At 41.8% G+C, this 13,939-nt stretch overlaps 1 protein-coding gene across 8 annotated transcripts in view; it reads right to left on the bottom strand.

The window, feature by feature from the left end:
- Positions 1-1,364: 1,364 nt before the first annotated feature.
- Positions 1,365-13,939, bottom strand: part of ANO1 (anoctamin 1) — a 197,976-nt gene continuing 185,401 nt past the window's right edge. For all 8 annotated transcript variants that reach the window (XM_048486382.1, XM_048486381.1, XM_048486384.1 and 5 more), the window contains 3 exons: positions 9,549-9,733; positions 5,243-5,348; positions 1,365-3,237 (listed from right to left, as the gene is read on the bottom strand). In XM_048486382.1, the coding sequence (XP_048342339.1) occupies positions 2,977-3,237; positions 5,243-5,348; positions 9,549-9,733 (552 nt within the window). In that variant the 3' untranslated portion in view covers positions 1,365-2,976. The remainder of the gene's footprint in view (positions 3,238-5,242; positions 5,349-9,548; positions 9,734-13,939) is intronic.

Below are 13,939 nucleotides of genomic sequence, written 5' to 3'. Positions count from 1 at the left end.
TTTGCAATGAAGTTTATTAGTTTGGACCTGCCATATTGATTCTAGGTGTCCACCTGCATCACTACAGTTACCTTGTCATGCCACATTCGTGCAGCAATTAATAACTTCTATCTTAAGCATCATCCCTGACACTAATGATGACTGGGATCTTGGCATACATGGTTTAATACTAGGACTTGCAATCAAGATCAAGAGTTCCTAGTACTAATATTAGAAAGAACGTTTCCTTTTTCCTTGGCTACCTGGACACTGTCTGCTGCCAAGGACATGGAAATAGCAAGGAAATCTAAGCTGATTTCCCTAGCTCCTTTAGTTGAGGCTCAGTTATCCCTTTGTTTTGTACCTGGGTGCATATACAATTACTTTCAGCAACATAATATACATGAAAAGCTTTGAACACTGGTAAGCACCATATAGATGCTTATTACTACCGCTACATCTAAGGGGCATGTTACTATAGAATTCTATGCAGATGGTTAAACATTCTCAGAAGGCCCCCATCCTTTCCAGTGTCTGCTTCCAAATATTCTAAAAGGGCACGTACCAAATTTTACATGCACGTGCCCTTCGTACCTGAAGGTATTCAGTATTTTGTGCTAGGCCATCCATACCAAGTTCTATGTGTAAAGCAAAAATCGGCCCTACAATCTATGTAGGCTTTCCTTGATAGGGGTTGGTTCCTGATTGCTTGGACACTGATGGTACCACAGCTAAGTAATTATGTGCTTTTGCTGTAAGTTTTAGGGTAGACTGATATTATTAGTTATTGTCACTGTATATGAAAAAAAATTCACAGTACGATTCTAAGCAAAATTATATAATTGTATGTCCATTGAAGTAAGTGGCAGAGTATAACCTCACTTAGGAATGCACTGTTACAGTAGAACATGTTACTCTTGCTAGGAGCCCTCAAGACAAGATGGAGGATCAGAAATGTTCAGTGCTAAAACTGAACACAAACGTAACAGGCACATCAGATACAGTGGAACCTTGGTTTTCATTGCTTTTGGTTTTCATCGGTTTCGGTTTTCATCGATTTTTTAAGTGAAAAATTTGTCTCGGTTTTCATCGATTTGCCTCAGTTTTCATCAATTTGTAGCAAGGTGCAGGGGTTTGTGAAAAAAAATCACCCGGACAAAGCTGTTGCAGGCCGTGTCTGCAACTTGTTTAATGACAATGGCTTGCTCCATTTCAGTCAAATCTTAAAGAGGCGTCGGAAACAGACCTCTTTGGACAGCTTTCTGGTGCGACATTGGTCCACTGGCTCTGAAGCTGGTCCTAGTGTTATTGTTTGTTACTGTTTTCAGCATTAAACACTATTTGCCAAAAATGTGTTTTTGGTATGTTTTTTTGGAATGCCTAGAATGGATAAATTGGATTTACATTGATTCCTATGGAAAAGTTTGCTTCGGTTTTAATCGTTTCGGTTTTCATTGATTCTTTTCGTATGGATTACCAACAAAAACTGAGGTTCCACTGTACCTTTAAATATTCATCCCTGAACAGAAAATCTAAAGATGCCTGGCCAAATGGGGCCACGGCCCTTTCCAGGCCCTTTCCTCGTCCCAATCCACTTTTGCATTAATCACTCATATTGTGAAATAGTACCTCTTCTTTTCCTGCTCTAATCCTGATCATTTTAACTAGTGACCTAGTCTGGTGCTATGAGAAAGGAAACACAGTGCCTCTCCACTCTCTGCATACCATTAATAATTGCATAAACTTCTATCAATATTGCTTTACACAGTTTTTCTTAGATAAGGCCCAAATGCTCATTAGGAAGTGTTCAAATGCTTTGATCATTTTGGCATAGAAGAGGACAAGAGGATAAGGATAAGAAAGGGCAGAAAGATCATAAAGAAGCAAGGAACGTTTAAGTGGTGTTAATAGGGTTTTTGGATCATAACTGCCAAAAGGAAGAATATTGAGAACTCTACTGACTGAAACTATATGAGTACTATGGAATTTGGAAGCACAGGATATTCTACAATATGAGATGCCTGGCTATACTGACCAGGAACAACATCTGAGCTTAGAAGCTTTGGGAATAAGGTTATTCAGTATATTCTCCAGAAACAAGGTATGCTTGATTGTAGTGGGCAGTACAAGTTGCATGTAGCTCTATGTGTGCTTTTTAGTTCAGGGCACTTTTAATAAAGGCCCTTCAGTGCTTGGGGAAGTTGAGCTGTTGCTAAAATTTCATCTTGTCCTCTGGACCCCCTCTGGAATGTGCACTAGATGCTCTGCATTACTTCACTAAATGCCCTTCCACAAATTCCTAATCTCTTATGTAAAAAGAAATGAAAGCTATTCATGTGATCGGTTCTGAGTAGCAGGAATAAAGTCCTATCCTGCTCTGATCATTTTTTTTGTGATTATGAATGACTGCAGCTGAGGTAACTAAAACTGTGCTGCCACTGCTTTTACTTAAAGATAAAATCAGAGTATTTAGCATATAGAGCCCAGGCAATTCAACAGGACCCCCAGTTTCAGAGTTTTTTTGCCACTGTCTTGCAAGGAAACATGCCCAATTACATGTTTATTTATATTGACTGTAAGGCTCCCAAGCAACTTCTCAGGAATGGGGAGCTAATTTTTAAAATACTTGCAATTTGATGTTTCCCTTCAGTCGTTCCTCAATAAATAAGCTAAAATAAACTTCTCAGAGGACATCTTAATGAAACCTACTTGCTTTAAAAATAAAATAAAAACAGTGATAATTAGAAGCTAACTATGATATCTATATATTTATATAGTATGTAAAAAAATCCCTGCATTACTTGTTGTGCAAAACAATCTTGTCAAAAACAGAATATGGTCCTCATCTGTATTAAGAACATTATTTCTAACACAGATTATAAGCGAAATGGTTGCATATGCTCAAACATGCACCAGGTTGTTTAAGAATCAAGTCCTATCCTTTAAGTCATGGCTTGTTTATGAATGGAATGCCCCAATGTAAAACAGCTTCCTCTTCTACACTTCAACGTGGCATGAATGACAGGAAGACACACTCCCTCTATGGCTCACTGATGGCCTGGGGCTGTGGTTATTACAGTTTTCACCTTTCTTTTTGTCTTTATCTCTCCAGGTTTCTAGCAACTGCAGCTTTCCTTGTTCTTCCTTCATGAAGACCTCCACCATAAGAACTTTCTCTTTATGGATTTGCTGACTAATGTCTTTTGGAATGTCTGGAATAATCCAGTCAACGAAGTCGCTCATAAACATGACCAAATTCTGAGAAAAGTGAGATGGAAACAGCAATGAGAAAATGTTAGCAAAGTCAAATCTAAAGAAACAATGCAGCCTTAAAAGTGTGAAAATCCATTGTACTTTAACAGTTGTCCCACTGAAGTCAATAGTACTTAAAAAGTGCTCACATTAAGGTTAGATTGTACCCCCAAGTTTGTAACCGTAAATATATTTGCTTGGAAGTAAACTCCACTGAAATCAATGGGAATTACTGCCAAGATTAGGGCTGAAATATAAGAAACAGATTTTCAGAACCTTTTATCATAGCTACATCTCTGCATAATGTACATGACTACAGTTTTTCAAGGGGCGTGTTTCAAAACTTGTTATTCTTGAATAGTGTTCACTGATACTTTACGAAACATAGATAATTACAAACAAAAGAAGCACTTTTGGTTAATCTCTGCTTTATATGTGCTTTTTCTTAATGGAGATTAATTCAAAAGAAGTAAATGGTAATATGTAATTAACAACATTTTTTCCAGACTGGATCCACCACATGGGAAGCAGGTACAAGAAGCATCTGCCTAATACTTGCACTTGTGGCAGAAAAATGATGCCACTATTTACATATCATTTCCTGCACAAAACACAAGCTCCAGGAAGAAAAAGTCTTCAGTGTAAATGGGTTCAAATATACTTTCGCTGAATTATTTTCTTAATTTGTAAACACTCAAACTGACAACATAGGTTTGAAATGGAGAGTCCAATCTGCAGTGGCAAGGGAAAAAATCCCATTTATAATTACTCATAAGCAAACATGTGCATATTTATATTATTTTATACATATGAGAGGGCTTCACATCATGCAGTATCTCAGTAATCCACACCATTCTGTAATGAAGGCCAATATAATCATCACAATTTTTAGATGGATGTCTGAATCTGAGAAACAGTAGCTTTATAAAGGATAGAACATGTATGCTGCCACTGCTTTGTGGCTCTTTGTTTCTTCTTCCTGGTAACATCCAGTCCAAAACAACACATGATATCAGTGCTCTTGCATTTGACTACTCCTGTTATTATGCATTTGACTACTATAGTTATTATGAAACCAGGAGTTAGTTCACAAATCCTGGCTTGAAAAATGCTGGTTCATCACTTTCATTCTGTCGTGGAGGAGAGTGCAAGTGAAATACTAGAGAATAAGTCAGAGTTCAACCAGCATGTATGCATCAGAACATCATGCTGAATCATAGTTCATACTGACAGTTCCATGAGGGGGAGGGGGGAGAAATGTGAGCGAACCCACTTGTGGGAGAGGTGCGCAGCTGCGACAGCAGGTTTGCCCTCCCTGGGGCTCTCCTGCCAGAATGCAGCCGCTGTGGCCGTCCCTGGCATTGGAACGCACCATCAGATGCAGCACCACCCCTGCCGCCAGAATAGTGTGGATGGGCTGGAGGAAGAGCCTACGTTTGTCAGCTTCCTCCTGGCCATTCACCCCATTGTGCTGGCATCTGGGTATTTTGATGTACGCAAGCTTAAAAGGTGGCATAATTGCATTAATTCTGATGGAGGCTTCTCAGAGGCAGGGAGGCATTTTTGCTTTTTAGGACTTCTTGCTGCCAGGAAGCCTCTGTGGGAGCAGCAGGATGGCGTGACCATGGCACTGCAGCTGGCCGCCTGGCCCTGTGGCTGAGGCCGCCTGTGCAATTACATGATTTCAGATCCTAACCCTAATCCTAACCTCAAGCTATTGGTGATGGGGTAAAGAAACACATATCATTCCATGTTTTGTGTTACATTAACTACTGCCAGAAAGATGGGAGAAAGAGATATGAGTGAAGAGAGGGACATCTTCCTTGTATCATCCAGTTGCAGCCTATGGACACTTAATATATTTGTGAAAAGAACAAGGGTTTCCCTTTTCACCATTTTAGCCACACTTTTAAACACTCTGGTATAGTAACTCTTAATATGTCACTCATTTTCTCTGAATCTCACTGAGTTTGCAGCTATTCATACTGATTGATTTTCAGTCATACCTTACCTGGAACACTATTACAAATGCTAATCTTGCTGCTAGAACAGCCCAGAAATCCTTTGCAATTTCATATTTATTTTCAGACCAAGGGGGCTCTCGGTAATCTTTGTATCTAAAAAACAAGACATAACTGAGATTCAGTAGGTTCCAACTGAAATTCACGACTGAATGCTAAATCAACAGCACATCTGAAAACCTATGGCTTTGGTGAAATTCAAAAAGTCTTAAAACCATTTTCCTTTCTGTTCAAGAGAAAGCAAAGGGTTTGCCATTAGCTAGGCAGCTGGTGAGCTGAATTAGTTGACAACATGTTGACTGGTATTGTCTTCTTTGCTTGTGCCCCTATAATATCCCCTTTTATCTCTGCTTATATTTCAACTATAAACCTCTCAGAACTAGAAAGACAGTGTTTGTGAGCACAGTATGTTCTTTAACATAAAAGCATGCTCTTGTGCAGAACACAAGGTCTAATTCAGAACAGTCATGGACTCAAAGCACAAAATACAGATCAACATCTTTAAAATCAATTATCTGTGTAAAAATCTCAAATTTGTTAAAAGGAAGTATCTCTATCAAGTCCCTTTGAAGAGCATTTGACTATTCCTCCAAATTAGCAGTGCAATGCGATGTGAAATTAAGCCTGTGCAGGATTGCACTGTAAATATACTTGGGATTTTAAGTGCTATTACCTTGTTGGAAGCAGATAATAAGTAGACATTTTGGTTTCCCCTCTGCTGCAGCTGTGCCTCCTGTTCCAAGGAGGGGGACATTCTGGGCAAATATATGGTGTGAGTGCCCCTCTGCTGGCCACCCCTGCAAGGTAGGCCACCTTGCCCTTGTAGGGACTGGCTACCCTTCCAAAACAAATAAGACACGACTCTGGCATCTATTCATAGGTGCTGTACTTCCAACAGCACTTCTACAATCCTAAGCTCATGCACCACACCAACCTCTTCCCTACTTCCCTGCCTCCCTTTTATTCCTCTCAGAAGGTTCCCTCCATTGTAGGAGCTCCCGGCTCCAGCCTACTAGTGGCTGGCAAGCTGTCTGTTGAGTCCTGCTGGTCTGGGACTCTTCAGCTTTCCTGGCCCTCTTTCATGATTGCAGCCTAGCTGAGGCTGTGTTGGCCCTGCTCACACCCTAAGGCTGCAGAGAACTGCTGACTGCAGCTTGGCTAGGGCTGTGCTGCCTCCACCCTGTTACCGGAAACTGTAGAGACTTGCTCTTGCTGCTTAGACTCTTCTGCCATTCCTCTGCAGTTCCTCCCAGCTTCCGGCTTCCTGAAGGTCCCTGCTCCTTTCAATAAGTCCAGAGGAAGGACTGCCAGTTGTGGGATGCTCCAGGGTCTCTGGGAGGGCATTTGTGACAAAGGTGTGTGTGTGGAACAAGCTGCTGGGTTCTGGGAGACAGCCCTGTCCCTGGGCATATGGGATTTTTTTAAAGTGAAAAATCCCCAGAGACCCTAAAGTGGGGAAATGGTCACTGCTGGGGGACAGGGGCAGAAAGTACCATGTGGAAACCCTGTTTCAATTGCACTGAATCAGCAGTTGCAGCAGCAATGGTGAAATCACACAAGGCTGTTGTCATGTGGAAAGCACCATTGACTTAAATATTATTTGCAATAGTCCAGGAATATACTATCTAAACAGTAATGTTATGTGAGGATTATATTTGTTAAAAATTCTTAAGTATGCTTATAGGAGACCAGGAACAAATTCTTGGAAGCTTAAGGGAAGAAGTCATATCTGTTGAAATGCTGAACCACAAATACTTCCTGTTTGCTCTTAACTTTTCTATACAAATCCATCAAAGTATTAGGGGTACTACATGTTCATTTTGGAAAGTACAAGGACTTTCCTTGTACAAGGACAAGCGCAATCCACAGGTCTCAGGCAGCTGGAGACAACGCTATCATGACGCCTCCAGAGTATGGCACGGGGAGACAGCAAATGCCAGAAGCTCCATGGCCACCTGAAATCCCTCCATAGCTCAGAATGGACTTAAGCCAGAATGGACTTAAGAACACCTTTTTCAGTGGTGTACATCCGATGGTTACGCTGGAGGCATTTCCAGCTCCAAAACCTGGTGGAAGATGACTTATTGTTGGCCTTACCCCCAGGAACACCCCAGTCATGCCAGCATCCTCCTAGACATCGACACAACTCTGGGGACTGGGCTGTCTTCTGGGTCAGGTGCCGTCAAGGTCCACAGTGTCTGCCCGCCTCCCAGTTTGCCCTCTCCACAGGTGTAAGTACCACTTATGCTGGCCTGGTCCCACAATGGCTCCAAAAACCCATTCAGCTCCTCCCCCAACAGGATTTGGTTGACCGTGTCAGAACTGCTTGTTGGTATAAGTTTTATGTACTAACAAGCCTACACATAAACCACATTTATCACCTGGCTGGAGAGTTTCTTCTTGCCCCCTCCAGTAGACCACTTTCCTGATACCTTATTGCAGCCTGGTGTGGGGAGGTGGTCCCTTTAGCCTTTCTTTAACCAGCTTCTTTCAAAGATTCACCGCCCACCCCCAGAACTGAGAAATGCTTCCCCATACATTGCAGCCTCTCCTGATGGGAAATGCAGAAGGGAAAGCAAACTTTGTGGCCATGGCTTTTGGGAAGGGCTCTGCACAAATGGGTGCGTGCATAGAGGGACACATCCTGAGCAGATACAGGCATGTCCACCAGACCAGTGCAGGTGGGGTGGCAGCTAAGGGGATGGCCAGAAAGGGGAGCCTGCGTAACCTGCATTGGTGCTCCCACCCTACCAGAGCAGCTGGTTGGCTGAGCAAGTGCAAACCCGTGGCACCAAATGCTGGTCGCTCAAGGTGGCTTTGGGCTTGGCTGAGCAGCTACAAGGAGGAAGGTCAGAGAGGGGTGGTCACCAAGATTCGCCAGCCCATTCATCTCATATTTGGGACAATAAAAGGTTAGAGCTCTTTTTAATAATAATAATAATAATAATAATAATAATAATAATAATAATAATAATAATAATAATAATAATAATAATAATAATAATAATAATATTCCTGACCTCACGATTGTGGAAAAAAAGAAAGTGTGGATAGTTGATGTTGCAATTCCTGGTGACAGCAGGATTGATGAGAAGCAACTGGAAAAACTTACACGATTCGAGGATTTAAGGATTGAACTACAAAGACTCTGGCACAAACTAGTAAAGGTGGTCCCAGTGGTGATCGGCACACTGGGTGCAGTGCCTAAAGATCTTGAACGGCACTTAAAAACAACTGGCGCTGACAAAATCACCATATGTCAGCAGCAAAAGGCCACCCTACTCGGCTCTGCACGCATTATTCGTCGATACATCACACAGTCCTAGATGCTTGGGAAGCGTCCGACGTGTGATGTAATACAAAATCCAGCATATTGATCTTGTTTGCTGTGTATAACTGTTTTGTATCAATAATAATAATAATAATAATAATAATAATAATAATAATAATAATAATAATAATAATAATAATAATAATAATAATAATAATAATAATAATATAGACTGGCACCCAAGGCAATCTTTTAAAATTTCCTTCCTTCCTTCCTTCCTTCCTTCCTTCCTTCCTTCCTTCCTTCCTTCCTTCCTTCCTTCCTTCCTTCCTTCCTTCCTTCCTTCCTTCCTTCCTTCCTTCCTTCCTTCCTTCCTTCCTTCCTTCCTTCCTTCCTTCCTTTCTGCCTCCTTTCTTTCTTTCAACACAAGTAGGGGGGTTTGACAAGCCCCCCTTCTAAGTCCGGGGGGGGCACAATTTCAGGGCTTAAGTGTCATGTTCTATAGCTACACCCCTGGTTGTACTTCCTGTGAGCTCTGAGGTCAGCTCTACAAGAAACCACTGTAGAAAATCAGATGTGGGTTTACATTCAATGGAATGTTTCTGAAGAACCCCCCCCCCCCCTCCTGAAATAGAACTTTAGAGGCTTTTAGGACAGCAATGGTAGAGGGAAGGTAAGACAATCATGCCCTAAACACATGAACATGTTTTATTACATCCTAGGTTCTGTTAAATGCCTAGGTTTAAAATTCTAGCTGGATCAAACATCTAATATTTGAGAAAGAGGCTCCTGCTGGTCCAGATATCTTTGTTGTGGACAAAACTGTGTGTATGCACATGGTTGGTCCTGGAACAATGAAAGTTCATATACTGATTGAAGAATGTCACTAGAAAATATAAAATACCTACAACTAGGTCTGCTACAGAAAGTTATACGGAAATTTAAAAATGGATCTCTGTGAGAATGAATGAAATCCTAGTGAACAGCATGAAGAACAACTACTTTAGAGAAATAACATTATGTACCTGCACATTTGGACTGGATAGCCAAGCTCCAAAGGGTCATTTGGAGCTGTTCCTTCTTGAAAATCGCTGACATTAAAATAGGATAGTGTATGGTTCACGAAGCCATGCATGGTGCCATTTTCACTGTACGTATACAGGTACACGAGGCGTGGAATGAAGTCAGATGTGAATGAGATCACAAATGCCTAAGCCATAAGAGCAAAAAATGAGCACAATATTCAGGCACTGCATAACAGATTCAACTGTATCTTTTCCCTACTAGTGCTCAGGTTGGTTTGTACAATATACTACTCCTTACACCATAGAAATTTTATATTTAAACTCCAGAACTGCACCATATTGGGAATGAACAACTGAAATCACACCATGTGTACAGATAAATACAAGCAAATCGTGATTTTTGGAACCATAGTATTGAACTGATATGCTTTCAGTGGAATTGCAACATTTGGTATGTTGCTCATTCTTTCATTCTGGGTCTGGGCTTACATACAGTTTTTCACAAACTATAAACTAAAGCACTCGGGGGAACTGAATGCACTCCCCACCCTTTATTGTTGTGTTTCTCAGTGGGAATTTTGAGCTACTTCTCACCTATCATTTTCAAAGATTTTGTTTCTGGAAGAGGTTCTAAATATAGTCATCTATATATATATAAATCTATCAGTGCGTTTTTCTGCTGACAAGTAATCTCCCAAACTACTGGACCGATTGCTTTGAAATTTTCACACAACGTCACATTTGCGTGCAGCCAGGTTTCCATACTGTTTCCACACCTCCTGTTGTGTACATGTCACAACTGTGCCAGTTATTGTGTACATGCCACACCTGTGACAATTGGAACCACAGTTCTGTTCCGCAACAGCGCCATCTGCTGGCTGTCAAAGCAACACCCTCTGATACAAGGAAAACAACCATGCCTTCCTTGAAAACCGCTGCCATCTGGAGTGAAAAAGATGGGGCCCGCCATCTGGACATGGCCCACCCACCCTAGCGGAGGAAGGGGAAGGTGAGGGAGGGTCCGGGGGTTTGCTGGACCAAACGCTCTGAAATTCGAACACAACGTAGCTTATGCCTCCCAGCGTGTTTTAAGCTAGGTAATTCGCCTGCAAGGGAAGGGAGTGAAAGAGACAGGGCCCACCACCTGGACATGGGCCACCCACCCTAGCAGAGGAAGGGGAATGTTAGGAAGGGACAGGGCGGGGTGCCATGCAAGGGAACGAGAGAGAGGGAGGGGAGTGAGGGGCCCCTTGCCCCTCCCAAGCATTGTGCAATGACACATGTTCGAAACGTTCGCTTCCCCTTTTCTTTCTTTTCCACTTCACCAGCCTGAGCCACAGCAACGCGTGGCCAGGGCCGCTAGTTCTTAATTAAAATAAATGATATGAGATTAATTGTGTATGGGAAATTTCTCATTACTCCTCTAGGTAATAGCCCAACCCCATGTTTTCCTTGACTATAGGGACATCCAGTGCTTCTGTGACATCGGTAACCATTATAACAATACTCTCCTTCATTTCAGGCTCATCTGCACGCCTAACAACTAAGATGCAGAAAATAAAGGATCAAGAATGAATGTGAACAGAGAAGTGGGCAAAAACAACATAGCTTCTGTTCATAAGCACATCTCAGGGACATTCTGACACCTGAATCTGATTAGAAAGGCATTCTGACTTATGGAGGAACTTATGATTTAAACCAGTGATTCTCAACCTTTTTGAGTATGAGGACTCTCTTTTATTGCTAAAAAAATGCATGAGATCAGAAAAGTTCAAATCTCTACTCTCCCATGGAAACTTACTGGTTGACCTTGGCCAGGCACATACTCTTAGCCTTGACCCTGGCAAGTAGTTGGATGGGCACAGATGTGGGCAATGACAAACCAGCTCTGAATATTTCTTGCTTTGAAAATCCTACTAATCAGTTGTGACTTCTCTGCAAAAAAAGTATATTATACTCAGTATTAAACTACTGAGTTGCTTAATGAGATGGCTAGTACCGTTTGGCAGTTTTCAGAGACTGGAAATCTGGTTGATGGCAGTATAGACCGGCTGGCATCGACACGGGCCAGGGGTTTTTCCGGCCCTGACCCCAGCCTGATGGAATATACTTCCTAATGACATCTGGGCCTTGCGGATTCTGTCTCAGTTCCACAGGGCCTGTAAAACAGAATTGTTCCACTGGGCCTTTTCAGTTGGGCACCCCTTTTAATATCATCCCATGACCTCCGCCTGGGTGTGATGCGCACATCTGCCCTTTAGGTTGTTTAATACTACTACTAATAACAATAATCATTTATTGTCATTGTGCACGCACAGCGAAAATTGCAAGCATTCCCTGAAAAAAAATAAGTTTTATGCCATCTTGTTATTAACTGGTTTTAATATTTATATTTTTGTAATGTTTTAATGTTTACACTTTGTAATGTTTTATATTATTGTATTCTTATAAAGTTGTAAGCTGGATCGAGTCCCTTGGGAGACTGGCAGGGTAAAAGTGTAAAATATTAATTAATTGATTAATTAAGAAAGTTGAGAAAGCTTAATGTTTGCGTAGTTATTAGTGTAGTTGCCGTGATCAACCCCTTTGCTAGCATGGTTAGGTTTCTGCAATCCTAATCCTGTTATATTGCTTACTGGCTGTCCCATCCTGTTGACTGTATTGATGTACACTGTGTCATCTGTCTTGAGTCTCAGTGAGAAAGGCAGACTATGCATAATATAAATAAAATAGCACTTAGCCCCCTTCCACACATGCAGAATAACGCACTTTCAATGCACTTTGCAGCTGGATTTTACTGTGTGGAATAGCAAAATCCACTTGCAAACAGTTGTGAAAGTGGATTGAGAGTGCATTATTCTGCATGTGCAGAAGGGGCTTAAGTCCGTATTCATGGGATTTGCTTGGATGCACTATGAGCCTTTAGTCTTTGACAGAACAATTGGTGGATACTTGCTTATTTTGATTTTTAACTCTGCTTTTCATAAGTTGGCTCCCAAAAGGGTTCACAGGTATCAGAATCTAACACAAATAGGGACTGAAGTTCAACATAAAGTATTCCTCGTGGAGAGAATTCTCTGTTATGCTAGAGCTAGGCATCATCAAGGGATGCCTAGCTGTTCCCCTTTCCTCATAAACCTTAGCGATGGCATCTGGGAACACCAGACAAAACAAACAAAAAAAGACTTCAAAAACTGGAGGAAGGATGACCTCAACTCCAGAACATGCTGTTAGATCCCTGGGCGCATGTGCGGAACAACAGGTCTTTCTCACAGCTGACAATGTAGTGTTTGCTAATCAAGGTGGCAAAATAAATGAGAGGTCCAGTGGCAATTTAATGAACACATTTTTTTATTCCAGCATAAGCTTTTTTTGAGTCCGGGTTCATGAACTATCGAAAGACAACCTCTTCCCCCAACATTTACTGGGCTACTCTGGTATAGCTGAGGCCATGTTCTAGTGAAGTTCCTCGCCCTAAAGGATGCCTGGTGCAGACTGCAGACAAGGAGCAGCAGTGGCGTAGGAGGTTAAGAGCTCGTGTATCTAATCTGGAGGAACCGGGTTTGATTCCCAGCTCTGCTGCCTGAGCTGTGGAGGCTTATCTGGGGAATTCAGATTAGCCTGTACACTCCCAGACACGCCAGCTGGGTGACCTTGGGCTAGTCACAGCTTCTCGGAGCTCTCTCAGCCCCACCTACCTCACAGGGTGTTTGTTGTGAGGGGGGAAGGGCAAGGAGATTGTAAGCCCCTTTGAGTCTCCTATAGGAGAGAAAGGGGGGGATATAAATCCAAACACTTCTTCTTCTTCCCTAGACTTTCTGTGCTCTGATCATTGAGAGGCCATAACCACTTATTTGTAACAGTTAAAGGGACTACTGGGAGAAATACTGGAGAACAGGGAATATAACATAAGGGACAAAAAATGGAGTGAAAGGAAAGAAAGAAAAAGTAAACATCTGCCCTGAATTATACTGTTTACCATGATGTCAAACTCGCGGCCCTCCAGATGTTATGGGCTACAGTTCCCATCTGATGTTATGGACTATCATTCCCTCCAGATGTTATGGACTACAGTTGGGAACTGTAGTCCATAACATCTGGAGGGCAGCAAGTTTGACAACTGTGGTTTAGAAGGACAAAAGTTAGCACTGTACAATGAAATAGCACAGAAACTGTACTGAGTGTTGGGAGGCAGCTCACACTTCTTGAAGCCATTACCCTTTAATCTAAAGATCTTCTCTTTCATGAAAATCTTAGGGTTCACTGGTATCTGTTTAAATGTCTGTCCTCTAAATCTTTCAACTCAGTAAGGAAATCATTCCTGTTACCTTACTGATAGACATTTATTTATGAGTATTTTGACAATTTTAAAATCGCAAATAAATGCCATT

This window comes from Sphaerodactylus townsendi, linkage group LG02 (assembly GCF_021028975.2).
Source record: "Sphaerodactylus townsendi isolate TG3544 linkage group LG02, MPM_Stown_v2.3, whole genome shotgun sequence".
Taxonomy (NCBI): domain Eukaryota; kingdom Metazoa; phylum Chordata; class Lepidosauria; order Squamata; family Sphaerodactylidae; genus Sphaerodactylus; species Sphaerodactylus townsendi.
The sequence above is the reverse complement of the archived record's forward strand: the minus strand, read 5'-3'. Positions and strand labels throughout refer to the sequence as shown.